General features: G+C 36.8%; 1 protein-coding gene across 1 annotated transcript in view; it reads right to left on the bottom strand.

The window, feature by feature from the left end:
- Nucleotides 1–23,810, bottom strand: part of LOC103595991 (tetratricopeptide repeat protein 28-like) — a 152,334-nt gene that overhangs the window by 118,068 nt on the left and 10,456 nt on the right. Inside the window, exons 4-5 of the mRNA XM_008579539.1 lie at nt 22,257–22,529; nt 21,166–21,296 (exon numbers count right to left, since the gene is read on the bottom strand). Of these exons, the coding sequence (XP_008577761.1) occupies nt 21,166–21,296; nt 22,257–22,529 (404 nt within the window). The remainder of the gene's footprint in view (nt 1–21,165; nt 21,297–22,256; nt 22,530–23,810) is intronic.

Raw genomic sequence — 23,810 nt, 5'->3', positions numbered from 1 at the left:
TCTCTTATTTATTTATTAGCTCCCACTTATGAGTAAGGATATACAGTATTTCTCTTTTTGTGTCTGGGTTATTTCACTTAACCTGATTTTCTCCAAGCTCATCCATGCTGCTATGAATGGCAGAATTTCATTCATTTTTTGTGGCAGAGTAGTATTCCACTGTGTATATAGTCCACATTTTCCTTATCCAGTCATCCACTGATGGACATTTACATTGGTTCCATATCTTGGCTTTTGTAAATAGAGCTGCAATAAACATGGAAGTGCAGGTATCCCTTCGACATGATGATTTCCATTCCTTTGGATATATACCCAGTGGTGGAATTGCTCAATTGGATAGCAGTTTTATCTGTAGTTGTTTGAGAAGCCTCCATAATGTTTTCCATAATGGCTGCACAAATTTACAGTCCCACCAACAATGTATAAGGGTTCCCCTTTTTCTGTGTCCTCACCAGCATTTGTTATTCTCTGTCTTTATTATAATAGCCAGTCTAACTGGGGTGAGATGATATCTCAATGGAGTTTTGATTTGCATTTTCCTGATGATTAGTAATGTTGAGCATTTTTTCATGTACCAGTTGGCCATTTGTATGTCTTCTTTTGAGACATGTCTATTCAGCTCCTTTGCCCATTTATTAATAAGATTTTTTTTTACTGCTGTTAGAGTTCTTGTATATTCTGGATATAAATCCCTTCTCAGAGAAGCATAGTTTGCAAATATTTTCTTCCGTTCTGCAGATTGATTGTCTTTTCAGTCTGTTGATTGTTTCCTTTGTTGGGTTTTCACTTGCATTTAGCTTTCACTCTTGAAAATTATTTTTGCTGGTTATTAAATTCTGGGTTGACAGATTTTTTTTTTCTTTCACTACTTTGAAAAATCTCTTCCATTGTATTTTGGCCACCATTATTCTGATAAGAAATCAGCCATTATTTGTATTGTTGCTCCCCCTCCATGTACTGTGTCATTTTTCTCTGGTTGCTCTCAAGATTTTCTCTTTACAATTGGTTAAAATAGTTTGACTATAAATCATGTGAGTGTGAGTTTTTTTGCATTTATCCTCCTTGAGGTTAGCTGAACTTTTGCAATATATAAATTGAATTATTTCTTACTAAATTCAGGGAAAATTTTATCCACTCCTTCTACACATATTCTTTTTGCATCATTTTCTCTATCCTATCTTTTTGAAACACATATATAATTATACATATGTAAGATCCTTTGATATTGTCCCTCAAGACGCTGAGCTTGTTTATTCTTCTTAAACTATTTTCTCTCTGATTTTCAAATTGGATACTTTCCACTGATCTGTCTTCAAGTTCATGCCTTTCTCTGTCATCTCTAAAGCTCTATTATGTCCATATAATAAATGTTTTAACTTCAGATATTGTATTTTTCAATTCTTGAATTTCCATTTACTTTCTTACAGTTTCTACTTTCTTTTTTTCTTTTAAGTTTATTTATTTATTAATATTTTTTTACATTCTATGATGTTGTTGCAGAGCAGTTACGGGGGAGGGAGAGAGGGGAAGGGAGAGGGAAATAGGGTAGGAGAAGGAGGAAGAAGGAGGGGTAGGGTTGGGGCCTATGGCACCCCACTCATTCCTGTATGGGAGACCAGGGAGGTTCCAGCAGTGTTCTGATCATCGCTGAGCTGGTTGCGGGTGTCAGCAGTGTGTGGCCAAGGCCCTTGGGCCCCCACTGCCCTAGCTTGGGAGAGCCCAGGACATTTCCTGCACTTGTCTTCGCTGGGCTGATTGAGGGTGTCAGGGGGGCATGACTGAGGCCTGAGGAACCCCACCACCCTGGTTCAGAAGAGCCGGGGGCACTTCCTGTGGTGGCTCCATGGTCATCCCTGAGCTGGTTGTGGGTATTGGGGGTCATGGCTGAGGCCCCCAGCCCTCACCCCTCCCTCGCTTGGTAGCCCAGGGGATTTCTGGTCCTTCAAGGTTTTATAGGTGTTCTTTGGTGATGTGAGACCTTTACTAGTTAATATCAAATTTTGTCTCTAGTCTGTGGGTATTTTGTTTTTTTCTTCCAGTTCTGTGTTGGATTATTTGCTGTTCCTACCACTTAAAGTCTGCACTGGAATTAATTTGTTATCCTTTGCTTACTTCTAAAATGGGGGAACTTCCTGTGGGGACCAGCACTTGAGCTCTGTGGTTGAGCTAAATTGCTGCTGATTCCCTGGGGAAGGCTTTTAGTGCAGCTCAGGTATTAATGGTTGACTCTGTAGGTACTTCCAGGTCTCGTGAGGCCCGGTACACCTTGGTTGGGTAGAAACTCCTGTCTGGGCCTTAGTTATTTCAGCAAACTGCACCCCATGCAGTTCTATATTCCTGACCAGTCGCCACAGAGTGGTCCTACACTGACTGGAGGGCAGATCAGCTGTCCCTGCTGTGCCACAGCATTCTCTCAGTGGGCCCATCTCTCCCACTGCCCATACTCCAAACACTTCCCATGGGGAGGGCCATGCACCGGTCCCCTGAGTTGATTCACGAGGCTCTGAGTGGATCCTTTTTTCCAGTTGTTGTGGCTCCTTGTTCCTATGTGGGTCCACAGGAACCCTGTTAGTAGTCTTGCTGTCCTGTGGGCCACCAAGGCCCTCTTCTCCCCTGCAGCCTCCAAGCAACTTCATCCAAAGGGCACAGCTGCAATTTTTGCCAGCTCTTGCTCTGTGCATGCACCAACTCCAGGCTTGAAGTGGCTGGGGCTCGAAATGGTCAGAGTGGTTCTTTCTTTCTCTCAGTGTGGCTTTGCCTGCCTTCATGCACTCTGTAGGTCCCTTCCCCTCTTCCCTCATCTCTAGTGGCCCCAGCTTGGCTGTTGTTGCTTTTTAGTAGTTGTAAATTGGTGATTTGTGGGAAAGAGTGATGCTGGCACTCTATTCCGCCATCTTGACTGGAAGTCATAGTTTCAATTTTCTCTGCTGAGATTTCCTATCTGTTCATTCATTATGAACACATTTTACTTCAAATATTTGAACATAGTTATAATAACTTTTAAAATTCTTTTCTATTAATTCTAACATCTGGGTCATCTTGGCGTTGGTCTCATGGAATGCCTTTTCTCTTGAGTATGAGTCATATTTTCCTGTTTCTTCATATGGCTAATAATTTTGGAATATATATTGGACATTGTGAATGATATATTAGACATCTGGAATTTTGTTATATTACAAAATTCTCTATAGAGCATCAATTTTTCTATTTTAGCAGGCAGTTAACCCTAATGAACTCAAACACCAAACTGTTTCCCCTGAATTGGGCTGCAACTGAAATCTCTGTTCAGTTCTTTCAGCCTTAGCTGAGCTGCTTTGAATCTGTCCTCGCATGCTCATTTCAGAGGTGACTTGGAAATCTGGTCAGAATTTATATATAGAATTTGGGGCTCCCCTATGTGGCACTCTCCTTTCCAGGATTTCCCACACACTTTCTGATTACTGCTGTGGCCCAAACTCTGTCCTATAATTCCTCAATCAATAAGACTACAGGTTTCTATACAAGTTTTGGGGACTAGAGCCTACACTCTGGGAAAAAAAAAAAAAAAAAAAAAAAAAAAAGACATAAAAACAGATAATTCACCCAGTGTTATTCCCTTCCTTGAAGTGTTAATTCTCCTCCAATTTATGCCTACTTTTGATTATTCTCCAGTACCTTGACACAGTTGTTTCTTTTACATTTTCCCCAGAGTTTACAATTGTTATATGGGGCTCAGCTGATATGAGCTAATTTGCCATTACCAGAAACAGAGCCTTCCCTCTTTCTCTTGCATACAAGATTCTCTTGTATCTACACAGAATACAAGTGATCATAATTTAAATAGCAGGAACTATGTAAAAATGAGGGTACTGTATGATTCACACTAATGCACTTTTAGTCTTCGGATTAAAGAGCTGAGTTACAAGAGACTCTAGTAGCACCATCCAATAGAATTTTCTGAGATAACAGAAAAATTTTTTTCTGTGCTGCCCCAATATGGCAGCTACCAGCCACATTGGGCTACTGAATACTTAAAATGTGGTTATTAATACTTAAAATGGGTAACTAAATTTTTTACTTTATTTAATTTTAATTCTTTTAAACTAAAATAACTTCATATGTCTAATAGCTATTTCATTGGGCAATACGGCTCTAAAAATCATCTCATCTGGTCTCCCTGTTTTACAGATGATAAACTGGTAGTCCAGAGAGCTTCCAGAAGAGGCTAGCCCATGATATATGGCCACTAGTGGCAAAACCAGGATTTGAATTCAGATCTCCTAATCCCTAATGTGAAGTTCCTTCTACTCTATATAGGAAGAGACTGCAAAATGTTATATACAGAAGAGGATAACTAAAAGTATAGCAGAGGAGGGATCACAAAGTAGAACTTGAAAAAACACAGTTGGAAAAAATGAAACAGCTGAGTGCAGAATGATTTGCAAACATAACATACATTACACATACATACACACATATTTACTGGGTGTGCAATTTCTTTTGAGGTAATAACTGTTTTATCAACAGGAGAAAAGGAGTTTTTTATAACTCATTACAGGCCCAAAAGGTCTAACTTAGCTAATTTATAATACAAAGTACAAGGAGTGTAATCAAGAAATTGATGTCTTGCTTTCATTCTTCAGAAGTGTCTACTTTAAGTCCTACAGTTTTCAGTGATTTGAGAGTTATAGTTTAACAACTCTATTTGTTTCTCAAAAGCCTGTAAGATGCACACCCCAAAAAAGGTTGCCAAGCCTTCCCTTCATGAACTCAACACTCCCTAGGAAGATATGGTTCTCCGCTAAAAGGGAATGCTTTCTACCTTTTAACCCACTCTCATGCACTACTGGAAGTAAAATAATTATTTCCACTAGATTCTTTCTCTCCGTCTCTCTCTCACACACTCACATACATACACACCACAAACCTTTGTATGGATTTCTTATTAGTACTACTGCAAATTGTATAATGATACACATAGTGTAGAAAATGTCTGCAAAAAGATCCACAAAAAATAGCATTGTTTCTGGAGAAAGTGCTGTGGTCAGGATGATGTCATCAAAAATCATCTAATTAATTTCCTGTAGCCACATCCTAAAGGAAATTCAGAAGGTTCAATTTTCTCACAAAGTGAACTAGTCTTTTCTTTTCGTCAGTTACTGCTTATGTGAACCCACAGGAGTCATAAATTGATAATGATTAAGATTCACCTTTATTCTATACAATCACAAGAATGAAATTTCATTTTAAAAGACATTTTATGAGGCAATATCAGAATATAAAAAGTATCCTTATTAAATGTGAAATTTAGATTTTAGTTACTGAAAGTAAATTAACTGCTGAAAAGAAAAGATAACTAAACTTAGTTGGTATTTACTACCTGGCTTCATAAAGCTTTCTCTCCAGCTCTAAGTAAAAGAAAGACCACTCCACTCCTAAGCACCAACAAGGAAAGAGCTCTCTTTACCTAGTGTCACCCTCAATGTTTTTCTTCCAAGCCAATAAGCATTTATCAATGCTAGACTGGAACACTACAGGAGTTTTGCTAAAAGGATTGAGCTACTTGAGGGCAAGAATTATGATGGCATATTCATCTTTACACCAATAAGCATTTATCAATGCTAGACTGGAACACTACAGGAGTTTTGCTAAAAGGATTGAGCTGCTTGAGGGCAAGAATTATGATGGCATATTCATCTTTACATCCAAACGAATCACAGCACCTGGCACACAGTAAACACAGAGTAAACATGTTGAATGAACAAATAGCTGAGATTATTAATATAAATAAGCTATGCTCCTTTCCTTCTAGAAGCTCTCAGTTATACAGTGGGGAAAAGACAACCATTACAAGCAAATGAGTAGTATAACTGAGGAATCACTGAGGGCCACAGCTGGAAAATCAATTTGCAAAAAATCTAAAAGATTGATATCGACTGCTGGTGTGTTTTGAACAGCCTCTTTCAAGAGCAAATTGGGAAAATCTTTTAATTTAAAATGTGCATTGGGAGGACTTCTGGTCAAGATGGCAGAATAGACGGTCTCCAGCATCGAGTGATCTCCCACAAATCAACCAATTTACAGCTATTAAAAAGCAACAGCCAAGCTGAGCCACTAGAAGTCAGAAGAAGAGGAGAAGACACCTACAGAGTGCATAAAGGCAGGAGAAGCCACGATAAGAGAAAGAAAGGATTGCTCCTACCATTTTGAACCCCAGCCGCTTCAAGGCTAGAGCTGGTGAGCACACGGAACAAGAGCTGGCAAAAGCCACAGGTGTGCCCTTCAGATGAAGCTGCTTGTAGGCGGCAGGGGAAAAGAGGGCCTTGATGGCTGTCAGGCCAGCAAGACCACTAACAGGATTCCCCTGGACCCACACAGGAGGGAGGAGCTACAACAACTGAAAAAAGGAGCCACTCAGAGGCTGGTGAGTCATTGCAAGGGACCAGTGCATGGCCAGTCCTGTGGAAAGTGTTTGAAGTGCAGGCAGTGGGAAAGATGGTCCCACCTGGGGAACACTGGGGCGCAGCAAGGACAGCAGATCTGCCCTCTAATCAGCATGTATAGACTGGTCAGGAAAACAGAACTGAATGAAAAGACTCAGGCCCAGACAGGAGTTTCCACACAGCCCAGGTGTACTGGACCTCACGAGACCCAGAAGTACCTACAAAGTCAACCATTAAAACCTGAGCTGCACAAAAAGCCTTCCCCCAAAAAATCAGCAGCAAAGCAGCAATTTAGCTCAACCACAGAACTCAAGTGCCGGTCCCCACAGGAAGTTCCCCCATTTTAGAAGTAAGCAAAGGACAACAAATTAGTTCCAGTGCAGAGTTTAAGTGGAAGGAACAGCTAATAATCCAACACAGAACTGAAAGGAAAAAAAAAAACCCACAGACCAGAGACAAAGTTTGATATTAGCTGGTAAAGGTCTCATATCGCCAAAGAACACCTATAAAATCTAGAAGGACCAGAAATCCCCTGGGCTACCAAGCCAGGGAGAGGGGAGGACCGGGGCCTCAGCCATGCCCCCTAACACCCACAACCAGCCCAGCGACGACCATGGAGCCACTGCAGGAAGTGTCCTTGGCTCGGTTAGGGACCTTGGGCCTCGGCCACTCCCCAACACCCACAACCAGCTCAGCAATGAGCACTCAGCTGCCACAGGAAGTGCCACAGGCACCCAAGCTAGGGCAGTGGGGGGCCAAGAGGTTTGGCCACACCCCTTGTCATCTGCACCCAGCCCAGCAATGATCAAGACACTGCTGGAAGCCCCCTGGTCTCCCCTACAGAGAGGAGTGCCACAGGCCTCAACCATGTCCCTCCTCCTTCCCCCACCTTATTTTCTTCCCCTTATTCCCCCCCACCCCCCCACCCAACTGCTCTGGAAAAACATCTTAGAATGTAAAAAAATAATAATAAATAAAAATTTTTAAGAAACCATAACCAGAACACCATTAATTTCCCTTAAAAAAATGTGCACTGGATGTGATACCAGAAGCACAGGCAACAAAAGAAAAAATTAACAAGTGGGAGTATATCAAACTAAAAAGCCGCACAGCAAAGGAAACAATCAGTGAAATGAAAAGGCATTCTATGGAATGGGAAAATATCTGCAAACCATATATAAGATAAAGGGTATGTTTTTTTACAGATAAAACTACCATATGATCCAGCAATCTCACTTCTGGATATATACCCCAAAGCAATCATCATGTCAAAGGGATACCTGCACTCCCATGTTCATCACAGCTCTATTTACAATAGCCAAGATATGAAACCAACTTAAATGTCCATCGATGGACAACTGGATAAGGAAAATGTGGTATATATACACAATGGAATACTACTCAGCCATAAAAAAGAAGGAAATCCTGCCATTAGCAGCAACATGGATGAGCCTGGAGAAAATTACGTTAAGTGAAATAAGCCAGGCACAGAAAGAAAAATAACACATGTCCTCACTCATAAGTGGGAAGAAGGAGGGAAGGAAGGAAGGAAAGACAGACCACAATAAAATGTTGAACTTTCAGAAGGAGAGAACAGACCTATAGTTAACTAGAAGTGAGAAGGTGGGGGAGAGGTATTAGGAAGTATCTGGGTAAGGGACACATAGAATAGTTATGATTGTAATGACGAACATGCTAATAATATTGATTTCATCACATACTGACACAAAAACTGATAGTCAACTCTGTACCCCATAAATATGTATAATCAAACATAAATTTTGAAAAAAGGGTTAATATCCAAAATATGTAAGAAACTAAAATAGCTCAATAGCAAAAAAATCAAATACCCAATTAAAAAGCAGGCATTGGACCTGAACAGATATTTTTACAAAGAAGGTATATAAATGGCCAACAGGTATATGAAATGGTGCTGAACATCACTAATCATCAAGGAAATGCAAAACGAAACCACAATGAGATATCACTTCACACCTGTTAGGATGGCTATTATGAAAAAGACAAGAGATAACAAGTGTTGGCTAGGGTGTGGAGAAAGGGGAACCCCTGTACACTGTCAGTGGGAATGTAAATTGGTACAGCCATTATGGAAAACAGTATGGTGGTTTTTTGAAAAATTAAAAATATAATTACCATATCACTCAGCAATTTCACGTCTAGGTATATATCCAAAGGAAATGAAATCAATTATCAAAAAGACATCTGCATTTGCATGTTCATTGCAGCATTATTCACAATAGCCAAGATATGGAAACCACCCAAGTAGCCACTGATGGATGAATGGATAAAGAAAATGTGACATATTTATATGTACACACGCACAAATATACTCATATATATATATATACAGTGGAATATTATTCAGCCATAAAAAAGAAGGAAATCCTGCCATTTGTGACAACATGGATGACTGGGAGACAATATGCTAAGTGAAGAAAGCCAGACATGGAAAGACAAATACCACATGACCTAATTTACGAGGAATCTAAAAAAAGTCAAACTGATAGGAGCAGAGAGTACAGTGGTGGTTGCCAGGGGTTGGGGGTGGAAGAAATGGGGGGATGTTGGTCAAAGGGTACAAACTTTCAGTTATAAGATGAATAAGTTCCAGGGGATCTGATGTACAGGACAGTGACTATACTTAATAATATTCTGTTGTTTATATGAAATTTGTAAGAGTAGATCTTAAGTGTCCTCACCACATGCTCACACACAAATGCACACACACACAAATGGTAACTAAGAGTGGTGATGAATATGTTCATTAATTTGATTGTGGTGAGCATTTCACTATGTATACATATAGCAAATCAACATGCTATTATACACCTTGAACACATACAATTTTTGTCTATTATATCTCTATAAAGCTGGAAGAAAAAACATTTTTTAAATAATAAAGTGTGTAACACCTGTTGACCCAGCAATCCCACTTCTCAGGCACTACTCTAGTCCTAAATGTATACAAAGAGACTTGTATAAGGTTTTTCTTACTGTAACCATGTTTGTAATAGCAAAACAATAAACAAACAAAAAATAAACTCCATGAACATTCATCAGCAGGCAAAAGGTACATTCATAGTAATTATCACTAAACAGAAGTTCAAAACAATGTGATTGATATATGTGTGCCGACATGAAAAGGGGTTCAAGACTATTAAGTGAAAAAAAATAACCATTTGGAAACAATATATTCCCATTTAGGAAAAACAAAACAATATCTTACATATATACACGTATATTTACATGTACAGAAAATGGGCTAGAACTCCAATAATAGAAATATAAACCACAAACGTAATTTAAACTTTCTAGTAACCTCATAAAAATGTAAAAAAAGAAAAGTGAAATTAATTTTAATAACATTTTATTTAATTCAATGTATACAAAACATACTCACTATATTGTAATCACTATAAAAATTCAGTGATGAGATACTTTACATTCTTTATTCTAAGCTTCAAAGTCCAGAGTGTATTTTACATTTACAGAAAATCTCAATTCACATTTCCCACATTTTAAATGCTCAATAGCCATATGTGGTAGTGGCTAGCACAGAGGACAGTATATATCTAGAAGGATACACTTTAAACCACTAACAGTGGTTACTTCTAGAAAAGACAGTGTTTTAATCTTTTACTTCAATAACTCATCTATTACTTATATAATGATAAAACTAAAACAATGAAAAACAAAGTAGTATGGAAATATGGATGGCTGAGCAAATAACCCTTATCCCAGGGTTGTTGAATATCTGGGTTGAGGAGGGGGACCTGGGAAAATAAAATTTAAAAATACTATTTACAATAGCACTCACACACATTCAACAAAACCTAAGGATAAAACTAAAGAATGACATGCAATAGTTCTACATGGAAAAGCATAAAACATTGCTGGAAGAGATTTTACAAGGCCTAAATAAATGGAAAAACATACCATGTTTATGTAATATAAGATTCAAATACATTTATAGATTCAATGCTATTCCAATCAAAACTCCAGCAGGATGTTCCAATGTAGAAAGGAGGAGCTGAAAAGCTAGTTCTAAAACATACACAGTTGGCTCTCTGTATCTGTGGGTTCTGCATCCCATGGGTTCCCTATCCATAGATACAACCAATCACGGATCAGAAATTCAGAAATACTCAGAACAAAAGAAAATTGCATCTTTACTGAACATGTACAGACTTTTTTCCTTGTCATTATGCCCTAAATGATATAGTATAACAACTATTTACATAGCATTGACATTGTATTAGGTATTATAAGTAATCTGGAGATGATTTAAAGCACACAGAAGGATGTGCAAAGGTTATATGCAAATACTATGACATTTCATATCAGGTATTTGAGCATCCATGGATTTTGGTATCCGTAGGTGGTCGTGGAACCAATCCTCCATGGATACCAAGGGACGACTGGGTATGTATATATGTATGCATGTATGTACTACGGGTACTTCAAAAAGTTCATGGAAAAACCGAATTAAAAGATACTACAGGTGGTCAATGTATACAAAATTGTAGCAAGATAGGAAGATTAAGATCTAGTGTTCTACAGCACTGTAGGGAGACTACAGTTAACAATAAATTACTACATAACTTCAAGCAACTAGTAGAGAGGGTTTTGAATATTCTCAAAACAAAGATGTGACAAATGTTTGAGGTGATGGATATGCTAATAACTGATATAATCATTGCACACTGTACAGATGTACCCAAATATCACATTGTACTCCATAAATACATACAATTTTCATGGTTAATTAAGAAAAAAGAAAAAGAAAAAATTTTTCAGAGACAGAAGTAGATTAGAGATTACCAGAAACTTGGTAGAAGGAATAATGGGAAGTCATTGCTTGATAGATACGGAGTTTATGTTTAGCATGACAAAAAAGTTTTAGAAATTGATAGAGGTGATGGTTACACAGAGTATTGTGAATATAATTAATTCCACAGAATCGTATGTTTAAAAGTTACAGCTAGATATAAAAAGTAAGTTCTATTGGTGTACAGTCAACCCAGGAATCTATAATTAACAATGACTGACTACATGTTACCAAACAACTAGAAGAGAGGCAATCAAATGTTCACATCACAAAGAAATTAAGTTTCGCAGTGATGAATATGCTAATTACCCTGATTAGATCATCACACATCACATGTATTGAAATATAACTCTGTACCCCACAAATATGTACAATCAATATATTTAATAAAAAATTAATTTTTAAAAAAGTGGAAATATAGATAAGAATGGTTAAAATGGCAAACTTTATGTTATATATATTTTACCAAAATGAAAAATAAATAGTAAAATAACCCTTAAAAATGTCAAGTCAATACGAATCTTTCCATGAACTTTTTGAAGTACTGTCGTATATGTATATACGTATATAAAGAGCCAGGAATAGCCAAAGCAATCTTGAAATAGGACAAAGCTAAAAGAAGGACATTAGCAGACATGCAGATTCATTAAAAAGCTACAGTAATTAGGCAATATGCTACTGGCATAAAGACAGACAAATAGATCAACAGAACAGAATATAGAGTCTTTATATACCTTATACCTCACTTATGACAAAAGTAGCACACAGTGCAGTCTTTTTTTTTTTTTCCTTTTTGTCTTTTTTACTGACCGGTAATGGGATCGCAACCCTCAGTGTTGCGCCCGCACCGCGCTCAGCCAGTGAGCGGGAACCGGTCTCCATATGGGATCCGAACCCTCAGCGGGAGCGCCACCACGCTCCCAAGCGGCACACTCTCCAGTGCGCCACCGGGCCGGCCCACACAGTGCAGTCTTGTGAATATATGGTGCTGGATCAATTGGATATTTATATTCATACTGGAAAAAAACCTGAACTTCGATCTCTAACCCAAACCGAGTAGGAAAGTCAATTCCAAGTGGCCATAGACCAAAATGCGAAAGGTAAAACAATAAAGACTCATAGGAGAATATTTTCATGACCTTGGGAGGCACATTTTCTTAAACAGGACACAAAAGGTACTAACCATTAAAGGATTGATAAATTAGACTTCACCAACATTTGGTAGAATATTGGTAAAGAAGATGGGAACTGAGGAAGAGAGCTTCAGTGAAGCAGACATAATTCAACTAAACCTGAAAAAGGAAAACCTTGCTGAGGGGTCAAAGACACGGTATTCTAAGCAAAGGGACCAGAATAAGTAAAGATACACAAGGATGAAAGCATAAGGCAAGTAGACTTGCATGAACAGATTATAAGGTGTATGGCAGACAGAGTAGTTGATGAAAAAGTGGGAAAAAGTTATGAAGGGGTTTGGACTTTATCCTGGACACAACAGGAAGCTGTCAAAGGTTTTTAAACAGGACGATTACATGATCAGAACTCAATTTTATTTTATTATTATATTTTTAATTTTAAAATTTTTATTTTGTACTTACTCCATGTAACCTTTTGTTTTGATAAAATTTCAAACTTATATAAAAGTTGCAAATATTTGTACAAAGACGTATCATTTACCTTGTAACAAGACTGAATATTACTTTACATTTTTTCCTTAAAAGCTCTGTTCTCTATTTATTTATTTATCTATCTTATCTATCTGTCGATTTATTGTTTATCATTTATCTCTTTTTCTGAACCTTTTGAGTAAGATGGAGATGCTATGATCCTTTACCCCTGAATACTTGATTGTTTCTTGTCAAAAATGTTATCTTACAAAACTTCTGGACATTTACAAAAATCAGCAAATTTAACGTTGTGCAATATAATTATCTAATTTACAGCCATTTTAGGATTTCTCCAATTGTCCAAGTAATTTAATTTTTTTATTTTTTTAATTTTAATTTATCAATATACAATGTATTTGATTTTCGTGTCCCTTTACCAATTCCTCTTCCCCTCCAAGTTCAAGGAATTGTTGTGATTGTTGTGTCATTTTCCCCGCACCACCCACCGTTTATTTGTTTGTATATTTATTTGTTTGTTTGTTTGTTTATAGCTCCCCCAAATAAGTGAGAACATGTGGTATTTCTCTTTCTGTGCCTGATTTATTTCACTTAATTTTCTCTAAGTCCATCCATGTTGCTGCAAATGGCAGCATTTCATTCTTTTTAATAGCAGAGTAGTATTCCATTGTGTAGATATACCACATTTTCCTTATCCACTCATCTGATGATGGACATTTGGGATGATTCCAACTCTTCCCTATTTTATTTTATTTTATTTTATTTTTTTATTTTTTTTTTCCTTTTTTGTCTTTTTTCATGTCCGGCAACGGATCGCAACCCTCAGTGTCGCGCCCGTACCGGACCGGGACCGGCAACGGGATCGCAACCCTCGGTGTTGCGCCCACACCTCGCTCAGCCAGTGAGTGGGAACCGGTCTGTATGTGGGATCCGAACCCTCGGCGGGAGCACCGCCATGTTCCCAAGCAGCGCACTGTAGCAGTGCGCCACCGGGCCGGCCCTTCCCTATTTTAAATAGTGCTGCAATAACTCCAGTTAGGATGACTAATATCCAAAAGACTGAGAATGATAAATGCTGGCAAGGTTGCAGAGAAAAAGGAACCCTCATACACTGTTGGTAGGACTGCAAAATGATGCAGCCTTTATGGAAAATGGTATGGAGGTTCCTCAAACAATTACAGATAGACCTACCATATGACCTAGCTATTCCACTGCTGGGTATATACGAAGAGGAATGGAAATCATCATGTTGAAGAACTCAGTTTTAGAAGGATAACTGAAAGAGCTCTGTTGAAGATAAGCTAGATGAAAAGAAACTAGAATTAGGGAAGAGTTCAAACAGGGCTTTACAAATTAGAATAATTACATACCTCATTGTGACAAGAGGTATGCAAAGCCACCTAATAAAATAAATAGCACTTCTTCCAGCAGTGTCCAGGTTACTTGAATATTTGAGGAAAAACAATTTCACAGTAAAATGAAGCTGATATTATATAGTCATATGCAACATTCATATGAATTATTTAAATAATAAGGCCAATGACAATAATAATAGTAACGTTCTTTTTGAATCTTTATTATGTCTCAACCACTGTGCTCAGCAAGTACTTTATATGAACTAATTCATTTAATTCTCACAACAGTAAGCAAAGTAGGTACTATTAGAATCACTTCCTCCATCTAATTACACATAGAGTTACTTGCTCAGATACTACACTTCCATATACCTTTTTCTTTTTAATTTATTTTTTATTAAGGGTTAACAATTTCTTACATTGCTGATATACAGTAGGCCCCCATTATATGTGGTTTTGCTTTCTGAGGTTTCAGTTACCCACTGTACAACAGATACTACACTTCCATATACCTTTTTCTTTTTAATTTATTTTTTATTAAGGGTTAACAATCTCTTACATTGCTGATATACAGTAGGCCCCCATTATATGTGGTTTTGCTTTCTGAGGTTTCAGTTACCCACTGTACAGTACAATAAGATATTTTGAGAGAGAGAGAGAAACCACATTCATATAACTTTTATAATAGTATATTTTTATAATAGTTTTATTTTTTTAATCTCTTACTGTGCCTAATTTATAAATTAAACTTTATCAGAGGTTTATACATATAGGAAAAAACAGCATATATAGGGTTTGGTACTATCATTGGTTTCAGGCATCAACTGGGGGTCTTGGAATGTATTCCCCACAGATAAGGGAGGACTACTATAACCAAGTACAATCCCTTTGGAAAACTGGCAAAAATATGCTAAATCTAAACAGACATATGACAAAACACCTAACAGTTAGGTGCTGATGTTCATCAAAAGATACGTACAAAAATGTTTATAGCGATTTTTTTATAACCAAAAATTGGAAATAACTCATGTGTCCATCTGTACACATTAAGAAGTAATATAATTTTTAGGGTCATACAGTAATAAGTGGCACAGCCAAAAAATCATGCCAAGTCTGTAGAATATCTAAATTCACACTCTCAACCACTACATTATACTGGAAAGAAATTATCTACTTGAGTTATCAGCTTCAGGCTATACTCATAGACCCAAATAGAATACACCCTTTCTACTCTACTTGAAAGAGAACGTCTGTTAAAAAGTGTGCAAAGTTCAGAGGAAAGGCTACTGCAATAGTCCAGGTAAAGGATGGTATGGCAGAAAAATGGAGACGGAAAAAAGATTTCCATTACAGAAAGAAGAGAATCCAGTAACCATCCAAACATGAGACTGAGGAGAGGAGGTGACCTGGGCAAAAGGACAAGATAAATGCAAAAGTAGACACAGATTGAGAGCTAAGTATATACTGAGTTGAAGGTGAGTGTCCAGAAGGCAGTTAAACAGAGAAATATGAAGCTCAGGAGACAAATGATAAAAAAAACTATGATAAAGAGACTGATAAAAAAGCTATGGAGTTATCAGCATATTTGCCTATCAGATTTCCTGAATAGAGAACAATGTCTCTTACACAATGTAATTTATGCACTCTTCTGGCAACTAATACTAGCTCACAGGAAGGTCTCTGTGGGCATCTGAAAATAATTTTAAAACCATTAAAGCAGACAGAAGGTTAGTCAGAATGAAAAATCCTGTGGAGAAAGTATCACCTCCCCTATTAAGTATTTGAGAGTAATTGTATAGGAGAAAAACCTATTGCTTTTTAAAGGGAAGCAGAAAAACTGATTTCAGGCTGCTATCTTGCTACTTGGGAAAATCCTAAAACGTATTATGACCAAAGATGCAAGAGGCAGAAAGATACAGTTTGGTATCCTCACCACACATAGCATTTACACTGGTTAATTTTTGCTTCAAAAGGTAGGTTCCTGTATTTTATTTCAATATAAAAATAATGCAGAAGGGCAAACAAGGTACAATTTAAGGTTACAGAATGCAAGACTAGGATAATCATTAAAAAGTACATTCTCTGAATTTTTTATACTGAAGAGGGTATGATTACTGTTTGAGAGAGTTCTTAAAGTTCTAATCAGTGCAATAATTAAGAGAAAAAAAGTAGGGGTATAACATAGGAACAGAAATGTACAAAAGTATCACTATTTGCAGACAATCTGCACTATAAGAAAATCCAAGACAATCAAAAAAAAAATTGTGAGGTATTGTAAAAGAATTTCCATTTGGCCAGTTACAAACCTTGCAAGATAAACACCTTTCCTATAAACCATCAATAACTAGTTTTTAAAAAACACAATGAAAAAAATCTCATTTCCAATGAGATATTAAATAGATAGAAAAAATCTCCCCAAAAGTGTATATCAGTGAGGGGACATAAAGGAATAAAGGAAGAAACAGACTAGGCTCCTGAACAGAAGACTGGCTATTGAAAAAACATCAATTTCTCCAGAACTAACATGTAAATTTAATACAATTCCAATAGAAACCCCAATGGAAGATTTTCCAAAGTAAAAAAAAAGTATTTAAAAGTTCAGTGTTTGGAGTGGGGAGAACAAGAATATCCCAGTCATTTTTTGAAAGAGTGATAATATAGGATTTGTAGCAGATGTAAATGTATTATAAGGCAATAATAATTAAAATTGTGTGCTGTTATAATACAAATTGCCCAACAGCTCAGTGGGATGATACAGCAATGCCTAGAATCAGACCAATACAAAATAACCAATACCACTATAGAAAAAAGTAGGTTAAGAGTGTCAAAGCTATTAAAGCTTTTAATGTTAAAAAAAAAAAAAAGCATAAAGCTCTTTTAGAAAAGAAATTTTTAAAAATAGTCAACCCGAACAGTGATCAAAGAAAGGCAAATTAAAACAATGAGATACTACTTTAAAAAAAAGAAAAAAACTATCAAATTGACTTTTTAGTTTTAATATTAATGCCTAGTGTTGGCCAGCACAAGAAACTTCTGATACATTGCTGCTAAGACTGAAACAATATGAACAATCTTCCTAGGAACAATTAGCAATATGCTAATATACTTTTCCAAGCAAGCCCACTTCTGACAATATAACCAAAGGAAAATAAGAGATATGTTTAAAGGGCCAGCCCGGTGGCGCACTGGAGAGTGCGCTGCTTGGGAGCACAGCGGCCCTCCCGCCGAGGGTTCGGATCCCATGTGGAGACCAGTTCCCGCTCACTAGCTGAGCGCGGTGCGGGCGCAACACAGAGGGTTGCGATCCCGTTACCGGTCAGTAAAAAAGGAAAAAAAAAAAAAGATATGTTTAAAGATTTACCTACGAAGATGTTTTTCCAAGCGGGCGCAACACCGAGGGTTGCGATCCCGTTACCGGTCAGTAAAAAAGGAAAAAAAAAAAAAGATATGTTTAAAGATTTACCTACGAAGATGTTTTTCCAAGTTTTATACCAAAAATTTTACAACAAACTAAATGTATGACAGTAGGGGGTAGATAAATTATGATAAAGCCATAAGACTTTCAGTAGAACATTTAACAAAATGTTAAAAAAAACTAAGTGGAAAAAAATAAGTGAAAAAAGTTTTAAAACAGTACTACAATAGGATTTCAATTTTGGTTTGAATAGATATAAACAATTAAAATTGCATATATGATTAAAAGGGTATATCCAAAATATTAACAGTATGGTAGACTTATAATTGGTTACTTTCATGTATTTCTTATGTAATTGGATGACAGTAATAAATATTAACTTTTTAAAAACCAAGATTCTGTGACTATGCTACCACTAGGATTGTGGCAAATATCTGATCTTTGCTAAAGGCATGAACTTTCTTATTACTCAGTAAAAAAATGACTGATATGCTAACCAAGTTTTAGAACTGCATTCAGGAGTTTCACCTGTTTCAATAAGTTTCAAGTCTATACCAGCCTGTCTTCTATGGAATTCCAGAATCTTGGCAGTGATTAAGAGAACATTCATCATTTATTGCTCAAGCAATGTTTTAACATTTTCATGTGTTAAAGCTTTGCTTCAAAAAGAGTGTAAGCAAATCAAGAGGAGTGACCCCACACCATATCGCCCAAATGCTGAAACCCAGGCACACTGTTGGGTGCTTCATGAGTAAACATCACATTTAACCGAATTAAATTCCAGAAGACTAGCCAACTACAACTTCGAACCTAAATAAAATATATATTATTGCAATAGTTTCTTTTAAACATTTTGGATGTTCCAAGCTCTGAACCAATATTAACTCCACTCTTATTAACTGGTGGCTGGTTCCAGGAATACAGGAATAAGGATTTCCAATTAGTCACAGGCAGGTAAGAAGTAGCATTCAAAAACAACCTTAAAAATTAAAAGAACTGAAGATTCGGCATGACCCCAAAACAAAGAAATGATACTTGTTTGAGGTAATGGATATACCAATTACTCTGACTTGATCTTACACATTATATACATATATCAAAAAATCACATGTATCTCAAAAATATGTACATTATATGTCAGTTAAAAAGTTAATCCATTTTTTTAAATTAAGAGAAATTCCCCTGTTCATTGCAGCATTATTCACAATAGTGAAGATATTAGAACAACCTAAGTGTTAATCAACGAATGAATGAATAAAGGAATTGTGGTACATGCACGCACACACACACACACACACATGCATACATACAATGAAATGTTATTCATCCTTAAAAAAGAAGAAAATTTTGCCATTTGCAACAATGTGGATGAACTTGGAGGACATCATACTGAGTGAAATAAGCCAAACACAGAAAGAAAAGTACTGCTGTTTTAGTTCTTAAGGCCATCAGTATATCCTTCTCTAGAATTCTGATTCCTCTTCTCATGATCTCACTTATATGTTGACAGATTTGGATGTGTTGTCCCCACCAAAGCTCATGTGGAAATCTGATCCCCATTGTGGCAGTGCTGGAAGCTGTTTGAGTCATGGGGGTGGATCCTTCATGAATTGGTTAATACTCTCCCCAGGGGTGGGGGTTCTGAGTGAGCTCTTTCTCTATTAGTTTCCAGGAGAGCTGGTTGTTTAAAAGACCCTGGCACTGCCTCTCTCTCTTGCTTCCTCTCACCATGTGATCTGCTTGTACCCACCGGCTGCCTGCCACTTTCAGCCATGAGTAGAAGCAGCCTGAGGCCCATGCCAGATGCAGCTGTCCTAGAATTGTAAGCCAAATAAACCTCTGTTCTTCATAAATTACTCAGTTTCAGGTATTTCTGTTATAGCAACACAAAAATGGACTAATATATAAGTGACTCTAAAAAAGTCAAATTCACATAAGCAGAAGTAGATAGAATGCTGGTTACCTGTGGGGAGGTGGGGAATGGGGAGAAGTTGGTCAAAGGGTATAAAGTTTCAGTTACGTAGGATGAATAAGTTCTAGAAATCTAATGTACAGCCAGGGACTATGGTTAATAATACCATATTGTATACTTAAAATTTGCTGAGAGGAGATCTCAAATGTTTTCACCTTTAATACCTATGACATTACTATGTTCCTAATTTAAAGTCTTTTCACCCTTTTCAGTAATTGGGCTAAAATATACATCTAAAAGATTAGGGAAAAAGTGTATAAATGCAGTTCTTGACATATTTATAGTTATGTTTCCCTTCACTAAATGGCCCTACCTGGACAACTATGCTGTTTTAGTTCTTACACCTGGCTCTCACTTCTTGAGACACCAGAAATCAGATTATCTAGCTTATAAGAATTGTTTATAAACTAAAAGTAGGCAATGAGAAAAGTGTTCAAGCAACTCTGTAGAAGATTGCCAAAAGTCATCGGCCCTTGAATGGTCTATTTTAGTGGCTTTCAAAGGCTTTTTATTTTCTTCCCCAGTTCCTTCCATGCCTGACCATGTTCCAGAGACCTGAAGTTGATGGATCATTTAAATGATATAATTAATCTTCATAACGTCTAGTGGAATTCTGAGATATAAATGTAATTAAACATATTTCTCAACATTACACTTTGATTCATAAACTTATTATTGCCTCTGCTATTAACCTTCTCTTCTCTATTAATAATATTATAATAAAAGATATCATGTATGAAATTCCTTTATGGAATGTCATAATAGAATTCCAGGCACCATGCTATGCACTTTACATATATTATTTATAATCCTACCACAACTCTGTTTAGAATAAATAGAATAATCATCATTTCCTGAATAAGAAAACAGAGAAGAAAATTAGGAGTTAAGTAATAAGTACCCTAATATCCCACAGCCAGGAAGTACTAGAGCTGAGATTCAAATCTCGGTCCATCTGACTCCAAACCCCACCCTCTTTCTATTCTGCAGGCACTTTCTCATTATGTTGCATTTACTGAACATCAGCTCTTTGAGACTATTACATTTCTTTTCTCTAATAAAGACTAGGACTATATTTCTTTATCATTACAACTCAGGTCTCCCAATCAAACTTGATATGCTTCTACCAGCTGTGTTAAAAATCCATTGAAGAAACAATGCAAAGCACTGCAGGAATAATACTTGATCACAAATAAAGCATAATGTTTACTTACATTTTAATGAGTATGTCATAATGACACAACTTTTTGCTAATTTTACATACGTCTACACCATAGCACATTTGAAGAGAATAAGAATGACGCATTTGACTGAGCTGTTAGATCCTGAGGTCAGGATCTCATATATATCATATATCTCTATATATCCAAGGCCTATATGTGGTAAACATCCAACACCAAATTGTTGATGAAAGATAGAATAAATGATTATCAACTTCTGAAAGTAATAAGATACCTAAAACATTTTTTGAACAGAAAAAAAGACTCCATGTTTCCAAAAATGTTTTTAGTCTGCAGATAAACTTCCTACCTCTCGATCCTTGAGTTTCATAGCAAGCACCAATTGATGCCTGTGGTTAGTGAGAGCCTCCCGGTAATTTCCTTTGGAGAAGAATGCGGAGCCCAGATTCCCGTGAGCTCGGCATTCTCCTGTCTGGTCACCTGAATTGGATTTAAAAAAAAAAAAGATAAAATGTCTCTAAGTTATAGCATTTTTTATAATACATAATAGTCACCTTAATTTAAGAACCAAAGATTTACTAACTAATATTTCACTTACCTTCTTTTAAAAAAGCATTTGCTTCTTCCACAAGACCCTATGTTGGGAGTTATGGTCCTGGAACTTAAATCTCTGGACAACTGTTATTATTGTTATAACATACAACTGCAGTCGGGGATTTAGGTGTCCTGGAAATGAGAGGTTAAAGACCTTGACATGAACCAGCTGCTATTTGAGTCTCCTCATTGCTCTGCTAATGACCTTGGACTCTGAACAGCCATTAGCTTATTGGTTCAGTAATTTGACTCCACACCTACTATAATATATTGCTTCTTTAGATGTATTTTGAAGTAGATTCACCATATCCTTTCTCTTACTGCAATACTGTAAGTCCTTGGATAATCACTGTAATGACAATCATAATTATAAGCCATACTCATTTTGCAAATGAGGAAACTGAGCATATAGAGTTTAGGAAACTTGCCTGAAGTCACATAGCTAGTAAGTGGCAGAGCCAGGATTCTAAACCCAGTAATCTGGCTCCAAAGTACACACTCTTACCCACTGCACTATAATATTTCCTCCAACAAAATGATGATGCATTCTAATAGAAGCAAAAATTAAAATTAAGAGGAAAGATTCACCCACCAAAACTATCATTTGGTTTATTACATTTGTGAACACAAATTTCTGAGGAGGGCAATGAGTATATAAATCCACATCTCTTGGTCTTTTGGGAGACATGATGCCTTGTTATATGAAAAGCAGAGTACTCTAAAACAGAGAATGTTCTGGAGACACACTCACTTTTCATTGCATATGTTACTCCCATTCATATCAGGTTAATCAATTTTGTTTATTTACTTTCTGCACTGAAATAAAGGAGAGAAGCATAAATCTACCTAAGGTCTTGGCTACATCCAAGTCCTGCTGCATGTATCCAGTGCTCTTCTCTGTGTTTCCAAGAGACCAGTAAGCACTGCTCAGGGCAGAGAAAACAGAACCTCTCAGTTTGAGGCTGCAGGTGCCAATCTTCAGAGCAGCTTCTAAGACAACCACAGAGGCCCCATGATGGCCAGCCGTCAGGAGTTCTTGCCCAACCACAGACACGACCACAAAGGGACTTTTGTCCAGTTTCATTTTCTGAAGCTGCTGATAAGTGGGCTCGAGGGAGTCTGAAGAAAAACAAAAGAAAACAGGAAAACATAGGATGATACACAAAACAATCTTTTCTAATATGTTGTAGAAACAAATGTTTATCAAACCTTTTTTACGGCCTATTTCAACTATAAACTCATCAATCTCTAATCTAGTACCTACCTAACTGTCCACATATCCTATATATCTAGTAAGACTAACTTCAGTCCAGTACTTTCCTTCTCCTCACACTTGTATGCATACGTTGCACTCATCCTTTCTTTTGGTCTTTCTTTAATCAAGATGCACCACTTTCCCTGAATGTTTCCCCTCCTCTGTCCTGCCGCCCTCTCAAAATATTACACATCCTTTAAGTCCCACCACTACTGCACAGTATGCAGAGGTCCTGCAGCCCACATTAATCATTGTATCCAAACTTGTGCTGCATATTTGCAGTTATGTAGTTTGACCATTAAATATTTTAGAATTGTTCCACATGTGTTAATTTTTAAAGCATTTTCCCAGCTAAACCTGAGGACCACTGTAGGACCATTTAATAATTTATTATAACTCCATAGCAATTGGCACAGCATGGACACTCAATAAAAAACTCACCATTGCCTCATAGATGAAAGTCCCTAACATGTCTGGCATTCAATAAATGTTTCTTAAACCTAAATTTAACAGTAATTGATTAATAAACTCTGTCCATATTTTTCCCTAGAAGATGCGATAAAGGAAGCTCTTCCAACAAAATACCTGCTATTCTCACTGGTAACCCAATGTCCACTGCTGCTTCCAACACCAGTGTGCACAAATAATTTTTTTTAAATGATCAGTTTTTCTTGCAATCACAAATAAAACCATAAAGAAATCATCCGAGTTTACTAAGATAAGATAGAAGACAAAATTAACATTAATCTCATTTTATTTTCATGTGGTATTTGGATAGGACATAGATTAGGGGTCAGTAAGCCACAGGAGAGTCTTTCCTTTTGAAATGAAGTTTGTAGATGACCTCCAAGCTCCTCCTCCCCCTTCTCCCTTTTTTTTTCTTTAAAGACAATTGCAGAGCTATTTACTATAGTCATATGAGATGGCACTTAAAACATATTTATTGTTAGCTTTTCTGAAAAACTATTTCATGTTAGTTGTTCTACCTATGTACATGTTAAAAACTATAAAAGGGCTGGTCTCTTTAAATCTTGAAACTCCTAGTCAACAGTACTGCATTAAAACGTAATTTTTACAATTTATGACTTAGAATCTCAACTCTCCACTAAGGAGCTCTCAACTGAATCAACATTTCCAGGGAAATC

Source organism: Galeopterus variegatus, unplaced genomic scaffold (assembly GCF_000696425.1).
Source record: "Galeopterus variegatus unplaced genomic scaffold, G_variegatus-3.0.2 Scaffold1909, whole genome shotgun sequence".
Lineage (NCBI taxonomy): Eukaryota > Metazoa > Chordata > Mammalia > Dermoptera > Cynocephalidae > Galeopterus > Galeopterus variegatus.
The sequence above is the reverse complement of the archived record's forward strand: the minus strand, read 5'-3'. Positions and strand labels throughout refer to the sequence as shown.